The 18838-nt window shown below is 45.1% G+C and overlaps 2 protein-coding genes across 2 annotated transcripts; one reads left to right on the top strand and one right to left on the bottom strand.

The window, feature by feature from the left end:
- Nucleotides 1–477: 477 nt before the first annotated feature.
- Nucleotides 478–15903, top strand: rhot2 (ras homolog family member T2). Its single transcript, XM_080021599.1, has 19 exons — nucleotides 478–630; nucleotides 2225–2283; nucleotides 2672–2753; nucleotides 4280–4323; nucleotides 5040–5093; nucleotides 5198–5250; nucleotides 5421–5529; nucleotides 5687–5788; nucleotides 6066–6164; nucleotides 6256–6364; nucleotides 7078–7198; nucleotides 7569–7653; nucleotides 8345–8490; nucleotides 8609–8709; nucleotides 11510–11640; nucleotides 11752–11832; nucleotides 11936–12058; nucleotides 12435–12640; nucleotides 12780–15903. Exons 1-19 carry the CDS (start codon nucleotides 594–596, stop codon nucleotides 12895–12897), a joined length of 1860 nt encoding a protein of 619 aa, XP_079877725.1. The 5' UTR covers nucleotides 478–593; the 3' UTR covers nucleotides 12898–15903.
- Nucleotides 15706–17182, bottom strand: h1-0 (H1.0 linker histone). The gene has a single exon (XM_080021600.1). The coding sequence runs from the start codon at nucleotides 16932–16934 to the stop codon at nucleotides 16335–16337; it is 600 nt and encodes a 199-aa protein (XP_079877726.1). The 5' UTR covers nucleotides 16935–17182; the 3' UTR covers nucleotides 15706–16334.
- Between the last annotated feature and the right edge of the window lie 1656 nt (nucleotides 17183–18838).

The following is an 18838-nucleotide window of genomic DNA, read 5'->3' as shown; positions in this document are numbered from 1 at the left end:
GCTTGCCTTATCGTTGAAATTAAAATCCAATAAAAAATGCATTTGCCTTATCAATCTGCCGCTATGAAATGACAAAGTTGTGTTTTTCTAAACTATACTGGAGTAAATTGGAGTGTGGCTATTTTTTTTTTTTTTTTTTTTTTTTTTTGAGAGAGAGCAATTGTCAATAATCAGAAAATAATTTTGCCTTTATATATAATCAATTATTCAAGTAAGGGCACACTTTTAAATTGAGGAAAAAAATGTAACCATAAGCTTTAAAAGGTAAAAAATAAAATAAAAAATTCTAAAATGATCCGATTCACTCCACTCCAATTATATTTTGTTCTAGTTAATTTTTTCTTCATTGCTGTGTCGGTTTCCTCCAGCTGGGGGCGCTGTTTTACTGTGTGTGTGTGTGTGTGTGTGTGTGTGTGTGTGTGTGTGTGTGTGTGAGAATGTGAATGACCCGGATGTACTCGGTGTCACCTTGGCTGTTAACACTAATGGATCACATATGGTGCTGGAAATTTGACATTTTAGATCAAATTTGAACCATTTTTATTGAACAACAGGCACTGTGAATATACGTTTTGCCCAAATTAAAACAGAAGATGAAACGGGACGTCAGGATACTGCTACTGGGGGAGCGTAAGTAATTTCTACTGACTGACATGCTACAAGCTAAGCTAACTGTTAACGTTAATGTTCCAGCGCTGGCTAGTTAGCTTAGCTTAGCTACTTCCAAACTTCACTGCAGTTGGGAACATCTACAATATTAAAATTGGTTACGGGGATTTAAGCCCTCGGATTTTTATCGCTAGCTAAAACTCTTTAAAAAGTTAGCTTGTACTGCTTCTCACCTCTGTATTAACTAGCAGTACTTAAATATTTTGATACTGGTTCTGATAGTTAATAGTAGTAAATGGCAATAAATACATACCTTACGTTGTTTACAGCAGCTCGAATAAAAATAAAAAATATACTTATACGAATGAAATTATAAAAACTGAGAAGAAAATATCAATAGACAGACAAACTTAAAACACTAACGGTAAACAAGAAGCAATAAACCTCAACATTTCACATACTGGCAAAAGTAAGAAATCTGCAAGGAAGCAGAGGTTTATATATATATATATATATATATATACACACACACACACACACCTGTGTACCTGGGTAGAACATTTGGGTGACGTTGCCGTTTAACCGTGCGTCAAAGTATATTACATTATAATAAATTAATAAAGATTAATTTGGGTCACTCTGGTTTCATAACACCCTTGGTGATTATGAAATATTCCTTATATAAGACACAGTGATTCAGTTCTATTCTACTCTGGTGACGATTTTCTTTCTTGTTATTTGTTAAGAAGATGTGGTTTATGTTTCTACCCAGGGTTATGAGAGAATCACCATAAAGCTCCATAATAAACAAAAAAATGTCCGTCTTAACTGTGAGAGAGGCGGTGGAGGAGGTGTTTTTGCTTTTTCCGCCACCATCACTACCGACAACTTCATCAGATTAGAAACATACAGGCAAAACACTGCCGTGCAATAAAACCTGATTGTACTACAAAGGCCTCCATCCAGTCTTGTTCCGCTGATTTGCAAATCTATCTGAGACGGTTTAATCTAATCCTCATCATATATCATAAGCACTTATTGTAAATGGATGAGAGAGTTTATTAAATACGTTGGGAGCTGTTACTGTGTTTCCCTTGTGTAACTGAAGTTCTTTGCCTTGGCTGGTTTAAAGTGATGTAAATGCTTAATTACGCCAAAACAGTCTAAATTGTATTCAACTGTCTTGGACCATGTAAGGCGACTTACAGTATACTCTCAAATATGGTCACAGGAAGGCTATTAAGGCAATACGACAGGACCCCCTTGAAAAGGGGATTGTACATCTCTAGGGGCTATTCTTTCAATCAATTCAAATATGTCTTTATTTTTGCTGTTCACTGCTGGATGCTTGCAATGTTATCTCTAAAATTTAAGCCTCTACCTGAGAGCCACTTTGGACAAAAGCGAGTCCTCGCAAATCACTCTGGCTATATTATTTAAATGTCTACAGTGTGAATGTAAAGTCCCCGGTTTGGTTTGTGTCTGTCAGCTTACGCTGCTCAGGTAGGAGCTTCAAATTAAAGGTAGAGTCTAGCGCCCCACCACCCCACACCACCCCTTCAGCCCAGTATGTGTGTAACTCCTATCAACATGTGGTTATCATCCCTTTTTACAGCCAAGGTGGGGAAGACATCACTCATCATGTCCCTGGTGGGGGAGGAGTTTCCCGAAGAGGTAGGTATACATGTCTTTGTGTGTATAAAATAAAATGAACAAACATTATGGATACCTGCACTTTCACTTTCCCAAGCCGCAGGTCCCATTTGCTGTAAATTATCACAGCAGTTGTGCTTCCTCACAAGGGAATTACAGCTACCCTTCTTTCCAACCCAGACAACGCATGGGTTCGGCATATTTTCAAACCATAAATCTGCCTTCAATAGGGAACTTCTCGCTTTCTCTTCCGCCCCCAACAGAAAGGTCAGCATGTAGGGCGAGCTACTGAAAGTCCCAGTGAGCCTTTAGAGGACACTGGTTCAGTGTCTCATGAATTAATCGACAGGGTAACAGGAAGTGGTTCTTGGGTTCAGGTTCTAAGCTGGCTAGTTTTCTCCTCCCTCAGGTGCCTCTCAGAGCTGAGGAGATCACCATCCCTGCCGATGTCACTCCAGAGAAGGTGCCCACACACATAGTGGATTACTCAGGTGAGTGTTGCGAGAGTTCCCCCACTGCTAGTATAATGTCAGGGGGTTAGTTATAACCAGTAGGTCTGGCTGGTACTACTATTAACGGTATTGGAGAAATTAACAAAATTGATTTTCTATTTATTTAGGCTATACAACCCGTTTCTCACTTGTAATAACTAATAATTAAGATATTGGTCTAAGAAGCATTTTCGCTATTATCAGAGGACACTTCTCTCCTCTCTTACTCTCCCGCTCCATCACCGGAGATATGGGCCAGGGGGGTGGGGTCGGCTCCGTCTGACTGGCTCTCACAAGGAGGAGAGGAGACCCTGCTCCGAGTGACAATGGCACGACGAGCCTAGATTTAGCCTTGATCGACCCCTCTCCATGGGTAATGCGCATAAAATAAAGAAGTGTTATTTCTGCTCTTAATTTGTTTTAGTTTTTCTCTTGAAAAATAAAAAGGAACTGATAAAAGTACCATTAAAGTACCGGATCGATTAGCAGTATCGGGAAGAGTAGTAGTATCATTCAAATCTTAATGACACCTATCCCTACCGTGCTTCGTCCCCGTATGCAGTGGTTAGTAACTACCGAAAGTGGTCCAAGGAAGGACAACTGGTGAACCAGTGGGCGCCCATGGGCTCATTGATGCGTGTGGGGAGCGCATCAATGAGCACATGAAGTCTAGCCTGTCTGGTCGATCCCACAGAAGAGCTTCTTTAACACAAATTACTGAAAAGGTTAATGCTGCTATGATAGAAAGGTGTCAGAACACACAGTACATCACAGCTTGCTGTGTATGGGGCTGTGTGGCCACAGACCTGTCAGAGTGGCCATGCTGACCCCTGGCCACCGCCGAAAGCACCTACAATGGGTATGTGAGTGTCAGAACTGGACCATGGAGCAATGGAAGAAGGTGGCCTGGTCTGATGAATCACGCAGGCCCTCGCCTATCAACCAATTTGCTTAACAACCTGGTCGTAGGAATGGAAGTCAGTCATTAAGTGAGGAGTACCTGTGTATGTACAATATATATATGTATGCATGTGTATGCATATATTAAATAGACAATAAGGGTGTGTTTTGAACCCTGAAAACCCCACTCAGGTGGCATGTGGTAGGCGGAACTGCCACAGACTAAAAGATTATAATTATTTTAATTAATGAATCACATTGAAAAATTATATTTGTTTTGCATGAAGTCCATGAAAATGAAGTAATAGTACCTGAAAGTCCTTAAATTTCATTTTTGTAACGCCAGAATAAACCCTGAGTACATTGCGGGGTTTAGCAAATGGCATTTTCCAGAGTGAGTTTTATACATAATGAGAATTGCTACCAACTTTCGGTATACCATCTGACGTGCATTACAAAAGTATTTCATGTCAGAAATTCAATATTTCAAATAGATTGCCATAGTATTTGATTTTATATCGTGTGTTGCTTATGCTTATATTGTCATTAGCAACGTCCGCCGGCCTCTGAGGTTAGTGCACCGGAGCTTAGTGGATTATCCTTTTCTGCTCTCAACCCCTTGACAGAAAGCGAACAGACTGACGAGGTCCTGAAGGAGGAGATTGTCAAGGTAAACAATCAATCCACCCCAACACGTGGACGGTGGGCATAGTGCGTAACGCTGACAAATAACAGGTTTTGCAAAGCACCACTTGGAGATCAGTTGGACCGTTTAAATTGTAAGAATCTAGTCCAAAAATGTATGGGAATACTGACTGGACATGGATATGAAGCCATGTTATTTTTTTTGTCATATGTTTGACGTTAGTATTGCATTGTCAATGTTACAAATGTGCTAAAAATTCCACTGAAGTCATTGAATATGCTTGGATTTTACCTGTTATTTAGTGCAAGTAAACTGAAACTGAAAATCAATTGGTCAAAAATGTGATAGTTTTTGTTGTGTAGTTTCATTTATCTCACCAAATCATTGAGGTGCTGGAAAAAAAGTTAATGTACATGTTATGGAAAAGTGTTTGGAGCTGCATTAAGCTAACATAAAGTAAATGGAAGATTGATTAAACAAACTTTTGACTTTTTTATTGACCTGTCATTTCTATCGAGGAGGTACAATACCACACATGCCTGTTCAAAAAGATTGCTGTCTTCACATTACAAGACTACAAATCTTTTTCTGGTATATTACATGTCAGACTCTCTTCACCACCCATTTGTGATTCCAACTGATGTTACCTGTATATATATTTCTATTAAGTAAAGTCTAATAAAACTTTTCTTCACTTTACCCACATAACTCATATTGACCATATTTCTCAACTCTCGCAGGCCAATGTGGTGTGTGTGGTGTACGATGTTACCAAAGAAGAAACGATAGACATGGTGAGAATCTGCAGCGCCAACACACCCAACATCAGATGAACACCTTAAAAAAGAATCTGGCAACTTTAAACGCTGCACTCTCTGATCTCATTTTTGTTTTTCAGATCAAAAATAAATGGATCCCTTTAGTAAACGGAGATGCTGAAAAAGGACACAAGTACGTTCCTGTTGGTTGTTCAATCAGGATGCACTGATAGGGCATCAATTACTGGTAGTCATACTCTGAGAATAAATATAAAAAGTCCAACGCTAAGCTGACATAACATACTTTTTGCAATTTTTTTAAGTTTTACAAGTCGTTCTGTTTGTCTGCATTTGTTTTGTCAGGGTGCCTATCATCCTTGTGGGGAACAAGTCGGACCTGCGCTCGGGAAGCTCCATGGAAACCATCCTACCAATCATGAACCAGTTCTCAGAGATCGAAACGTGCGTCGAGGTAACGCTGACCTTCCTATGAAAGAAGCCGGGGGCTCGGGCTCGGGCTCGTGCGATCTCGCCAAACACAGATTTCAGAGCTCTCTGGTCCCACACAAATAACTAAGATAATTGGTTCTGGTTGTTAAGTCTCCCTACTGTACTTTTCCCACTCAAAGTGCTCTGCGAAGAACCTGAAAAACATCTCAGAACTGTTCTACTACGCCCAGAAGGCGGTTCTCCACCCCACCGCTCCTCTCTACGACCCAGAGGACAAACAGGTCAGACATTTTGGGAGATTTTAATAGACTACATGGATAGTTGCAGGTGTAATATTAAAGAGTTGCTTCATAACGTTTTTTGTAAGTTTCCACTGGACCAGTTTGGATTTCAGTGCCTTGTTAAAGGGCATTGTGATATCATGGTGAGGGCACCACGTTATTCCGTTCAGGTTTTTCCCCCCAAGGCCATCAGGGTATTTCAGCGGGAACCTCTCCGTTCAGTGTGATGACCACTTCCTGTTTCCTCCTCCTCCCTCACTCCCAATGTGTTCTCCAGCTCAAGGCACCCTGCGTCCGAGCCCTCACCAGAATCTTCTGTGTCTCCGACCAGGACAACGACCGCATCCTCAGCGATGCGGAGCTCAACATATTTCAGGTCCAAGAAATAATCAAAAATAAATATTTTGATATGACTTCATCTCTGCTCTTTCCCCACTGGTCAATGAGTATGTTTTTCTTTTGTGTAGAAATCCTGTTTCGGGAACCCATTGGCACCGCAGGCCCTGGAGGACGTGAAGACTGTTGTTTGGAAAAACACCAGTGATGGAGTGCAGGACAACGGCTTGACCCTTAATGGTAAAACAGCTCAGACCAAGGCAAGGGGGGGGTTGTATTTTGAGGTGTTTTTGCTTGTTTGCAGATGGAATAGTGTTACTTAGTGCTTAAGATTTTCAACCAGTCCTACAGGATAGTTGTATTAAATATAGTTGTATTTCTTTGTATTTTCTTAATATTTAGTGTCAAAATACTTGGAAAGTCCTCCTTTGATGCGTGGAGGAATTTTAAAAGACCTTAAAAATGTCACCTTATTTTTCAGAGCAGGTGTCCAAATTCTAGAGCTTGAATACATAATCGGGTCTACTTTAACCAAAGTCTACTTTTGTGTGGAGGCCTTACCAACAGATAAACAGTGCTGGAAAAAATAATTAAAAGTCCTTAATTAGTCCTGTGTTGTTGTCTGTATGAACTCAGACCTGCAATCCTGCATGTATTTTGTGTACCAACTACTCAACTTCCGTAGTAGCTTGCATACGTTGATTAGTCTCGTTACGAGACGGCTACGCTGTGAATAACTGATGGAGTCATTTAGCTGCAGTAACTCCAACACCACATAGACTCCCTGTTACACTGTTGTGGTCCTCAAAATATTTTCCCATGGTTGGCAGGTCTGTGAACCTGGTTTTTGCTCTTGGGAATAATGCCTTTACCTGTCCTGTCAAGTTGTCGCTCTCTGGTTGAAGAGGCACCGTCAACGCTCATCAGCCCGCCCCCGTGTCTCCTTCCCCTAGGTTTCCTGTTCCTCAACACATTATTCATCCAGAGGGGTCGGCACGAGACCACGTGGACCATCCTCAGGAGGTTTGGATATGACGACAGCCTGGAGCTGCTGGACGACTATCTCTACCCACAGTGAGTGTGATGCCTCTGTTCGCTGTCTTCCAAAGCAAGCGTGCGTCAGTTCCTGTGTGAAGCAGAGCTGGGCAACGCATCGCTATATGACGGTGTTGACGGTGATATGACAGACGAGAGATAAAAATGCAAAGTAGTTTAATTGTGATCTTTTTTGGTCGTAAGTGTTGCATTACATGATGCAATTCATTTATTCTACTGTCCTACGTTAGTAATGATCCTTTCCCTTTTTTATCTTTTGCTTGGATTCATTACTTACTTAATATAATTATTTACTAAAGCTCCTATAGCGACCCCCCCCCCCGCAAATACTGTGACATCAATGAAAATTTGTCACCATCTGTGTCTGTTTTATATTCTGCGTTGCTAGGCTTCGGGTTCCAGCGGGCTGCACAACAGAGCTCAATAGGCTGGGCCACCAGTTCCTCCATCGGCTCTTCGACAAGTACGACGAGGTGAGGGACCAGCAGCCATTAGGCATCAGGTCATAGGGGAAAAAAAACATCAATCACTGTACAGAACTAAATGAAAGTCTGCAAGTAAGCTTAAGGCTTTCTCATTGTGTATAGGGATGTCATGCATAGGGATTAAAACATTTAAGGGTGGGAATTTTTTCTTTAGCACAATGCTACTGCTATCACAAGTTAATGTTCCTACTTCCTGCAAGTGACTGAAGTCTCTATGCTATTAAACAAAGGTTCTCAATCACCGGGCCGTAAGAAGACGGCGGGAATTTTATAGGTGTGGTGACGGCATAGAAGTGCCGAAATCCGCGAAATCCACGAGCGCAAATGAGATCCACGAGCGCAAATGAGATCCACTCGCGTGGATGTAGAAGAGCTGTGTGCAGAATATCTCCGCTTGCGGGAGAAATATTGTAGTCTGCGAGGAAAACGAAAGCGTATCAGTGGGGTCAGAGGGTTTTTTTCTCCAAACAAAGCAAATAAAAACTGTTTTTACTATAGATCTATTTAATTTACTGTTTCCTGATTGAATGAAACAACCCCACCCCTGTCCATGAACATTTTGTGCTCTTTGGTCTGCTCTGTGATAATAAAAAGGTTTTGAACCCCTGCTATAGAACACAAACCAAAGTCTTAAAAACATGAATAAGGTTGTCTGGTTTGGCCCTGCCTTTCCTCTCAGGATAAGGACTCGGCCCTGTCTCCCACAGAGCTCAGAAACCTGTTCTGCGTGTTTCCCTACATGCCATGGGGCGCCGAGGTCTATGCTACCGTCCCGACAACCGAGGAGGGCTACATTTCCCGCCACGGCTACCTTTGTCAGTGGACGTAAGTGTGTCGTTGGAGTGCTTGTTTTCGGTCCTCGGCCGCCTGCATGCGTGCGCCTGGTTTGCAAAGGATTTTCTGTCCTGAGCTCAGATGTGTGTGTTCGTGCCTCCACACACAGGCTGTCTGCGTACCTCGACATCCACCGCTGCCTGGAGTACCTAGGATACCTAGGCTACCCCATCCTCACTGAGCAAGAGTCACAGATAACGGCAGTCACAGGTGTGTCTGTGTGTGTCTATATATGTATTTACGTGTCTGTGTATACTGTAAGTATATTTGTGATTGTGTGTGCCCACACTGGCCGTTAATATGTGAAGGAGGACCAGCTTCTGACAGTTGTAGCTCATTTCAACAAACACAACGTGTGTGTGTGTGTGTGTGTGTGTGTGTGTGTGTGTGTGTGTGTGTGTGTGTGTGTGTGTGTGTGTGTGTGTGTGTGTGTGTGTGTGTGTGTGTGTGTGTGTGTGTGTGTGTGTGCGTGCGCGCGCGCGCGCGCGCGCGCGTGCGTGCGTGCGTGCGCGCGCGCAACCAGAACACAAGATGCAGTCAGCCGAGGGAGATTTTGGAGTAGATTCTGACCAGATTTTGTAATAAATCACGTTCTATCCTTCATAGCAAGATTAACAATTTAATCTGGTCCAATGTGGGGTCTATCCACTCAGTTGGAAATGATAAATAAGGCTTTGATATTAAACATTAGGCAGGTATGTTGTTGTGTCTAGTATTGGGGAAGCTTTTAGCATGCCAAGCTATGAGCTACCATGTTGATTTTTTGATGAATACCAAACTACACTACAAGATATGCAGGTATCTTAATTACAGTCGAAGTACTCCTCCAATTTCTGAGGGCAGTCAACCGTGACATTGGGTCACTGTCTTGTAATTGCTTTATTGAACAAAACTGTATCCTGCAAAAATTTAGTCTAAGAATCTTCTCCTCCATTTTTCTCGAAACAGTTATTAACTCTCCTTAATTTAACCACTTTATCTCTGCGTTAGCAACGTCATGTAAAAATGTCCAGTAACAAACCGCCTAATGTATTGCACAAAACATAAATTGACACTCTTTGTTCAATGTATCCTTTGACAATAATGCCCATAAAAAGGTATATTTTTTGTTATTCAATTCAAAATCAGCCTCTCTTCCTCTCTCTATCTCTATCTTAACCTAAGTTTACCACCTTATCTGTCGATTTATAATTATCTTGTGTAATCTCGTTAGCTAAGCCAGCCAAAGGACAAGGCTTTCATGCATAATGTGCATAGCTGCTGGTGTGCAAGTTCTCCACCAATCAGAACCTTGGAAACGTGCTGCCAAATGGGGTCTGGTGGACACTGGTCTGTAATTTCCAAGTAAATGTTAAAATGCTGATGTGTAATGAAAGTAGCAATGTACAGGAATGTATCTTGTTAATCCATAATTTTGAAAATGGCTTTGTTGCTGTCCCACTACTGGAACATTTACTGTAGTTAGTTGTGTAGCCAGTACTCAAAGTGTGTGTGTGTGTGTGTTGTACACTCCTTGCACTGCACAGGTGATACAGGAATGCTCCACTTGCACACACACTTAGCGGTTTTCTTCTCTTTGAAATGTGAATGCAACTTGTAAGACACATTCTATGATTGCTGTTCTTTTAGCAATGGCTGGTGAGTACTTCTTCAGCCACTTAGTATTTAAAATGATGAATACTGATTTGATTATTAAAATGATGAATACACCATTATCATACTAACAAAACAACGTATTTGTAGAGCGTATTGACATCTGTTCTGCCACAACAAAGGTCCAAGTGGAGTGAAGTGTTTAAATATTTGGAGTGAACAACCGGTAAGATGTGCAACTTTGATCATGCCGGTTCGATAATTCATCTTTTATGAATCGAGCATAATGAGAAAATGCCAGACGACAATGGGCAATTTCACATGAAATTATTTATGAGCACATTTCTGCACAGCTAGAACAGATGAAGAAGCGAAGATTAGTATGTCGCACTTTATTTCTTTATTTTGTTTACTGTTTGGACTACTCATTTCATACTTAAACATTTTAATTTGCAGAAAATGACCATGGCGATCTTTCCATATTCAACTTTATTTTGATAGATTTTGACCACGGGCCTCGTGTGTCTCATTTCAGCATTCACTTCCACGTTTGCCAGTCAGCCTTTTGATTTATGCCCCTCTAAGTAAATTATTTTCTCCACAAGATGAAAAAAGTGTGTGTGTGTGCGCCCTTGCGTGAGTGTGCGTGTGCGTGCTTCTGCGGGCGCACTGGACTGGGATTAGTGACTGTGATGTAATCGCTGACTGCAGCAATGGCGTCCTGTGTGTACTCTTGTGTCTCTGCCGTTAGAGAGGAGCTGCTTTATGTGAGCCTGTTATAAATGTAAGAGAGGTCAGGAGCAGTAACCTCAGCCCCGCCCTCCAATGAGGCAATTGGCCAGACGATGAATATGAGATATGATTGGTTCATGCTTTACGGTGCAACCTCAACCAGCCATTTAGTCAGTGTTGGCGTGTCTCTGGTTTTCGTGTCGGTATGTGTTTTTTTTTTACATGTCTGAGTGCTGGGCTATCTGTGCCTGCGTGCATGCATTGTGGCACGGTGGCGCAGTGCGTTGCACTGCTGCCTCACAGCAAGAGGGGTCTGCGCCGGGCGGGTTATCTCCCAAATAGGAGCCTTTTGTGTGGAGTTTGCATGTTCTCCCCGTGCTCACATGGGGTTTCCTCCACCTAATGTCTGTAAGGACCCCCACCAAAAACATGCACACATCATCGTCTGACCAGCGATGGACACTCGTCACCAGGTCCCCGGGCACGTCCACGTATGCTGCCCACTGCTCCTGGCTGTGGCCCCGGAGGAAGGACAAAAACAGGATGGGTTATATGCAGAGGAACCATTTCACCGGCCACCATCCAAAGCATGTGCATGTGTGTGTGCGTGCATGTGTTGTAGTGTGGTGCGCTGTGTGACGAATAAAGATTCTTCTTCTTTCAATGTGTGTGTGTGTGCGCACAGTTACACAGGAGAAGGAAGTGGATAAGGAGAAGGGTCAGTCCCAGCGGTCGGTGTTTCTTTGTAAGGTGATCGGACCGCGAGGAACCGGCAAAACGGCTTTCCTCCAGGCCTTCGTGGGCCGGAATATAGTGGTACGAATCTTTACACATTGCTCTGTCTACATGTTGTCACTTTTGAAACAGTCAGCACTGTCACTTTTTATCTTTATCATCAGCGCTGTTTCTCTTCCTCTTCACCCGCAGACAAATGGAAGTTCCCAGAGTGCCTTCTCCCTCTACACCGTCAACACCGTCCAAGTCAGCAACCAGGAGAAGTACCTCATCGTGAGTACCGCTATCCTCCGCCAAACTCGGCTGAAACTTTGACCTCCCACCATCCTGGCCTGTCTCTTAACCCCCCCCCCCACACACACACACACACACACAGCTGTACGAGGTGGACGTGGAGACCGAGTTCCTGAAGGCGTCGGACGCCTCCTGCGACGTGGCCTGTCTGATGTACGACACCAGCGACCCCCAGTCCTTCGACTACTGTGCCAGCATCTACAAGGTCAGCTGATAGAGCAGGGCCAATCGAAGAGGGCTTCTCTTCAGTGGGGACCTTATTCCTTAACTCCAAAGTTCGTGTCCACCTCAAAGACATACAGGACAAGTTCATAGTGGTTCCAAAGTTTGGAGTTAAGATAATTTGACGAGTGAGGTCTCTAGCACATACTACAAACAAGGGCCCAGCAATTTATATCTAAATTTATATCTGACTATTTTAATACCAAAGTAGTCAAATACAAGCAATATCACATAAATGGGTGAAAAGATGGCACATTTAATAAAACAGGCAATAAAAATTGGAGTGGGAACTCATTCTTGTGTGTTTTCCATGACCTCAACACCCCCCCCACTCCCCTCCCCTGTGCGTTCCCTCTTAGCAACACTACATGGAGAGCCGAGTCCCATGCGTGCTGGTGGCGTCCAAGGCGGACCTCCCCGAGGCGAAGCAGCTCCACGGCACAACCCCCACGGAGTTCTGCTACAAACACCGGCTGCCTCCGCCCCTGCCCTTCTCTGCCCTCGCGCACGACTCAAACAGAAACGACATCATCTACACCAAGCTAGCATGGGCGGCCATGTTCCCGTACGTCGCTGCAACACAATATTTTATATTTTTGCTGTTCAACGGGTGCAATGCCTGTTCTCCCGGTGCGAGCCATATTGAGCTGTTAGATAATTAGAATAATAATAACATTTATAATTTGTGTTTATTTCCTCCGTAGACACCTGGACGGCTCGGACGCCAACGGCACCCCGTTGTGGCTCAAGGTGGCGTTGGGTGCCGCTGTGGTTACGGTCCTGGGCTTCGCTGTCTACCGGGCTCTCGCCAGACACAAATGACTGAACACAGCCCCCGCCTCATCCTAACCCTCAGACCCCCCAACACCCCCACCCCAGCCTGCAGCCTGTCAAGACCAAACCTCACCTAAATGTCCTCCACACCCCCCAGCGAGGCGACTCCCCATGCCTTGTTGGAGCCCTCTCGCCGTGCTGTGTGCTGCGTTCTGACTGAGTAGACACTAGCGATCTGGTGGCAGTTTGGGGTTATAGTAACACCCCTCCCCATACAAGCTTGCTCTGCCTTATATTATCTATCCGGGCTAAGCTGGAGTTAGCCCTGTCTGTGCCCGATGCATCGATATGCTGAGAACCGCTACCGCGTACCGAAGTCCAAATTGGTGCTTTATCAAGGGGCAGGAGATTCAGGACGGCGTGGAGTCCACTTGTGTTCATCTTTGACGTATCGGACAGATGCTGACGTTTGCAGAGGCCCTCTTTCATAAGCAAAGTCGTAGAATACCAAATTTGTGAACGGGCGAGGGTTGGGGGTTACAGTATGAGAAACCGCAAGCGACGTACAACCGACCAGGCGGCGGTCTTTGATCAGTCCGTATTTCCACATATTTTCAGGAAGCATCTCAGCACTGTGGCTCGGTCCGATAGCCCGAACAGAACCCGTCGGAGGCCCCGGCGGTCTGCACGGGCGGCCCTCGCTATGCAGCTTCCTGGATTTTCCCCCGAGAACCTGAGACCCCGTCCCTTTGACGACGCCAGCAGAGAGCCGAGTAGATTTTTTAAAATCTGATTTTGCCAAAATAGATATGCATCTTTCAGTTGTCAGTGGGCCCCTGCCCACATGGTTCCAGCACCCAAGGGGCCTTCTGGTCCCCGTTTTAATAAATAAATTAAAAAATGTAAAAAAAAAACACAGGTCTCCAACATCTTGATGTCTGGGAATCAAATTTGCCCACTTCCCTCTATTTAAACTGTAAGAGGGAGAGAAAATAGTTCTTAACCTGGTGCACTGAACCTCAAATCTTCAGTTGTATTCATTTAGTCTGGTCAGCGCTTCGTACCCCACACAAAGTCACCTTATTTATATGCACGAAGATATTTGGTGCTGGTGTGGAATTGGAGCTATAGAGTTTCCCAACGGATGTAATCACGCAAGGACCTTATGAAATGCACTCCGATTATTTAGGGCCTTCCCAGCCATTCGCACCTCAACGATACTCTTTTGATCAATAGCTTGTCAGGGGCAAAAGTGATGTTTCCAGATAGAAGAGACGACTAAAAATAATTGTATCTTCAAAAAACAAACCTTGCTAATGGAGACGTTGCCGAAGAGATTTGGGAAAACCGGTCTGTGACTGTCTGCATTATACCAATTTCACTATACTTTTGATCAGACTATTTATTTTTTTCGCTAAATCAAAAAGATTGCTCATATTAGGTAATTTTTTCATGTGGTATTCTGCCCGTGTGCAGCTTGATGTCTCTCTTTTTCTTTCCAACCATGGGGCATTTTTTTCATGCCGTTTCGGCCGAGGACTTTTCTTTTCCAATCTTAAACTTTGCAGATTATTGATTGATTGAAAATGAACCAAACCATATGCTTATTAAATAAAGCAGAACCAAGACTGTTAATTTTATTTTTATATTTATGAGTGTTTGTGCTGTATTTTTGATGTGCCAAAAGGATAAGTGTATTTCCCTTTCCCTTGCTTAGAAACAAAAACAAAATTGTATTTATTTTTCTAATTTAATTTTTGAATGGTCTTGTAAACTGGAAAAACCTTGATCCAGATTTCACACATCAGAGACCTAACAAACAAGTACAGTATTTTAGTAAGGTCCATTCAGGGGGAATATTTTAAAAAGGCCTTTGTTTTGCGGAGCAGTATTTGTATCCAGGTTGTTTTGTTATGTTTTAAGGTCAGCATTCGCTGTGTATCTCGTGTGCACGTCATAGAATATAAATTTGTTGTTGCTGCATTTGAAAACAGGGCCACGCCCAAACAATTTGACACCTGCCTTACCAATATGGCTGCTCCTATAAATCCTGTCACAGTATCACAAAAGATCCACACTTAAGGCATTTGAATGTAGAGGGGTGCTTGTTTTTGAAATGTGTTATTTTCTGGTTGAGATGTTGTCATGAATCGAATCCCAGAGCGCTATTTTATAAAATGAACCCCCTTAATCTGTTTCCAACCGCAGTACTCTGCACTGCCGCAGACCTGGAAATGATGTGCTGTTATTACGTGATTTTTGTTAACAAATACTGCATAAGTGTATGTACATAAAACGTTGATTTGACGCCCAAAATCCCATTTTATTTACGACTGTCAGATCGCAATGCACCTCGTGGACGCTCCCAACACTTATTTGACCCCTTCAAATAAGCCGCACCGCCACTGGGTGGCAGTGTTGAGCTTCAGGTGAAAAAGGTCAACAAGCGATGGGTGTGTCCGCGGTACTTTCTGTCCGTCTCGCGGTCAGCAGGTACGTACAGTCAAGAACTTTTGAATTTTAATACCAGTGACATTTTAGAGAACACCAATTAGTACCACAACTTACATTGAAAACAAAATGACAAAGACCCGCAGCAGCTTCCTTTCCGATCACTTAAATCGCCATAAATACAATAACAAATAGCTAATACTGAGCTATGGAGTCGCAATGCCTCGATAGCTTATGGAAAAATACAACTATTTCTCTTTTTTTTTTGTGCTCCACCCACATAAAAAATATGTTTTTAAATATTTCCCGCCCACCTCAGAGAAACCGGACTAGTGTTCAGATTGATCCACGTGACGTTGCCATTCAACTGGTTCAGCCCCGCGCGTCAAACGGTCCACAACTTGGTAGAAGATGACAAAGGTTTATTGTTTGACAGTATAAACAGTACTGAAAGTGATCCGACACAATGGGATGTCTTGACATTATTTAGCAAAGTGGTGATATTTTACAATTATTGACAATTTTCAGAGTCGTTAACAACTCGATTCTTTTTTTTTTTTTTTCTTCTTCCCCGGAAATCAGCTCCGTATGTTGAAACGCAAACACTTCATTCATCATGTTCCACGATGACTTCCCGCACTAAACAACTGTCCCATGGTCCGACCGCCTAAATAAATACATCCAGATTCGTGGCAAACTATTATTATTATTATTATTATTATTATTATCTCCCATATTTTCTCCAAGGTTCGGGTACAAGCTCTGAAAAAGGAAACAACAGCAATCGCTTCGACGTTATTAAATGTAAAAATAAAAGAAGCGCTCACATTACGCGGCCTAAACTTCCTACAGCATCAGTTCGCTATAGTGCAATAAAAGTGGAAACCGGTTGTAAAAACATCAGGGTAAGTTCGAATGAGACCATACAAAAATAATACATATACGAAAAAACATTTCCTTTAAGTATTTACAGTGACTTTTTTTTTTTTTTTTTTTGCAATCGAGTCTCTGGGGGCGTGGGGGGGGGGGCGTCGCTACTTCTTGGCCGCCTTCTTGGCCGGCTTGGCTTTGCCCTTGGCCGCTTTCTTCGCGGGCTTGGCCTTGGCCTTGGGCTTGGCCTTGCTGGCCGCCTTGATGACTTTCTTCGGCGTCGCCGCCTTGGTCTTGGCCGCCGCTTTCTTCGGGGACTTCTTCGCCGCCTTCGCCGGAGACTTGGCTTTCTTGGACTTGGCGGGCGACTTGGTCACCTTCTTGGGCTTGGCCACCATCTTGGGCTTGGCCGCCTTGGCCGCCGTCTTCTTGGCCTGCGTGGCTTTGGCGGGCTTGGGCTTGGCCGCCTTCTTGGCAGGTGTGCGGTTGAATCTGAAGGAGCCGGACACCCCGCTGCCGCTGGCGTGGGTCAGAGCGCCCTGGCTCACCATCTTCTTCAGGGCCATCTTGACCTGGACGTCGGCGTTGTTCCCCACTTTGTACGTGTCCCTCACGTACTTCTGGATGCTCTGCCGGGACAAGCCCTTCCTGCCGCTGTCGCTGTTGATGGCCGCCGTGATCATCTCGGAGTACTTGGGGTGGGCGCTGGGCTTCCTCGCCTTGGCCGTCTTTTTCGCTTTGGCCGGGGCCGCCGTCTCTGCCATCCTCGGCTGCTGCGTTGGCGTGGCGACGCCGCTGTCACGGTTCAAATATCCCGGACCGCGGAGCGTCACCGGCTGCGGAGCAGAGCAAGAGCCCACGGAACCGCGCGGGGGGTTCTCCTCCTCCTCCTCCTCCTCCTCCTCCTCCTTCACTTTTCCGCGGCGCCGCGCTCGGTTAAAGGTAAAAAAAAAACACACGCACGCACGCACGCACGCACGCACGCACAGCGCAGCTCCCGGTCCGTCACGCAGGGTCCCGTCCGCACGCGGATGCCGGTTTGAATGTGTCTTATTCCACGAGCGCCTCCGCGAGCCTATGAGAGCGGTGTGCGGACGTGATTGAGAACAGCAACTGGCAGCAGCTGATCCAGCGGACTCCGTGGAACTCGCGCGCGCCTGTTTGTGTTTCTTCGTCCTCGGTTTTGCGCCAAAGGGAAACGCTGCGCCGCGGCACCGGCCCACAAAACCCCACGGGCCGGTGGCGGACGCATTAGGGCGCGGGGCCGTGCGTTTCCCCCCGTTCGAATCCTCCGCGGAGGAACTTTTATTCCGCGAAAACCCGCTGGAGGGATCGCGTGTCGATATCGAATTTGCGGAATTCGCGTTAAATTGACCCAAACGGACGGGGCTGAGCGCCCGACGCGTCGCGTCCCACTCGAATTGAATCTATGCTCGAGCGGACGCGCGTCTTTCGATCGGGGTAAAATGTCGTTTTTGCTTTTAATACTTCCATACAGTTTTGCAACTAACACAGCCCGGCCATTGACTTTGAGTGACGTGGTTGAGATTATTTACTGTTAAACCTCGTATAAATGAAATGTCACGACATGTAAGTTACCCACGACGCTCGGATTGATGATATAGATTTATATCGGGTGTGAAGTGTCACAAAGGCCGCCTCGGTTGGATGTTTTTGGGGCAGAATTGGTTACTATTGTCGCTATGGCCGTCGCTGCCGAGCTCAATTGTCAGGAAAGTTGCCAACACACACAAGATGAGGATTTCTGGTCACTACAGACATCGTTTCTGATGGTGCGGCGCGGGTTCCCTGCCCATCGACCGCGTATCGATCCGACGACAAGTGCGATCAGCGCCGGGGCCGAAGTGGAGGCATCCCATAATAGCAGGGCGCGTCGGTGGCATTCTTTTGTTTGGCGGTGCGTGGGGGCTGCGGTCACCTCGCTTTGACCGGGGCACACGCGCCCCCACCTCGCGTACCTGTCCCCACGCACACGCGCCCAAACAATGACAAAACTCCCCAATTGTTTTTGGGGGGTTGGTTGTCCTCCACCCCCACCCCACCCCCCCCCCCCTCCCCTCCGCCGCCTCTCCTCGGCATTTTAACACGTTTATCCTGATATCCTCCACTCTAACGCCATCTTGGATCCCTCGTCCCTTATGAGAGTGTCACCCTTCTTTGGATTTGTCTGCGCTGTCCGCCTCGCCGCGACAATAACATTTGAACGACTTAATTGCGTGTGCCTCCCGCCCCATCCCGCCCCCACTCCACCCCAAACGTGCGACCCACGAACTCCCTCGATACACATGTTGTCCTTTAATGTGGGAAACAAAGCTCCGTCGGTCAAGCAGGTTCCTGCTGATGCTGTGGTCCTTTGGCTGTTTCTAAATACATGGAATTTTCAAGTGGGAGGTTGTTTTGTTTCAGATATACCTCACAACCTATCACCTACACAACCTGGATCGAATTCAATGGCATATATATTCAGCACGTCTCGTCTCTCTGCCCTCTCGGAGGAGTGAGGACGTGAGTGACCGTGAAAGAAAGAGAGAGAGTGGGTGAGTGGGTGGGTGAGTGGGTGATTGGGCGGATGACTGAGTGAGTGGGTGAGTGAGTTAGCCCAGTTAAACCACTCCCCTCCCCCGCCGACAGAGGGACGTCCTTAACG

The sequence above is a fragment of the Zeus faber genome (assembly GCF_960531495.2).
Source record: "Zeus faber genome assembly, chromosome: 20".
Taxonomy (NCBI): Eukaryota; Metazoa; Chordata; class Actinopteri; order Zeiformes; family Zeidae; genus Zeus; species Zeus faber.
The sequence above is the reverse complement of the archived record's forward strand: the minus strand, read 5'-3'. Positions and strand labels throughout refer to the sequence as shown.

Coding starts and splice junctions, on each gene's coding strand:
- h1-0 (XM_080021600.1), bottom strand. CDS start 16,934: ATGGCAGAGACGGCGGCCCCGGCCAAAGCGAAAAAGACGGCCAAGGCG.
- rhot2 (XM_080021599.1), top strand. CDS start 594: ATGAAACGGGACGTCAGGATACTGCTACTGGGGGAGC. Junction 7,199..7,568: donor GACGACTATCTCTACCCACA/GTGAGTGTGATG, acceptor CTGCGTTGCTAG/GCTTCGGGTTCCAGCGGGCT. Junction 7,654..8,344: donor TCTTCGACAAGTACGACGAG/GTGAGGGACCAG, acceptor CTTTCCTCTCAG/GATAAGGACTCGGCCCTGTC.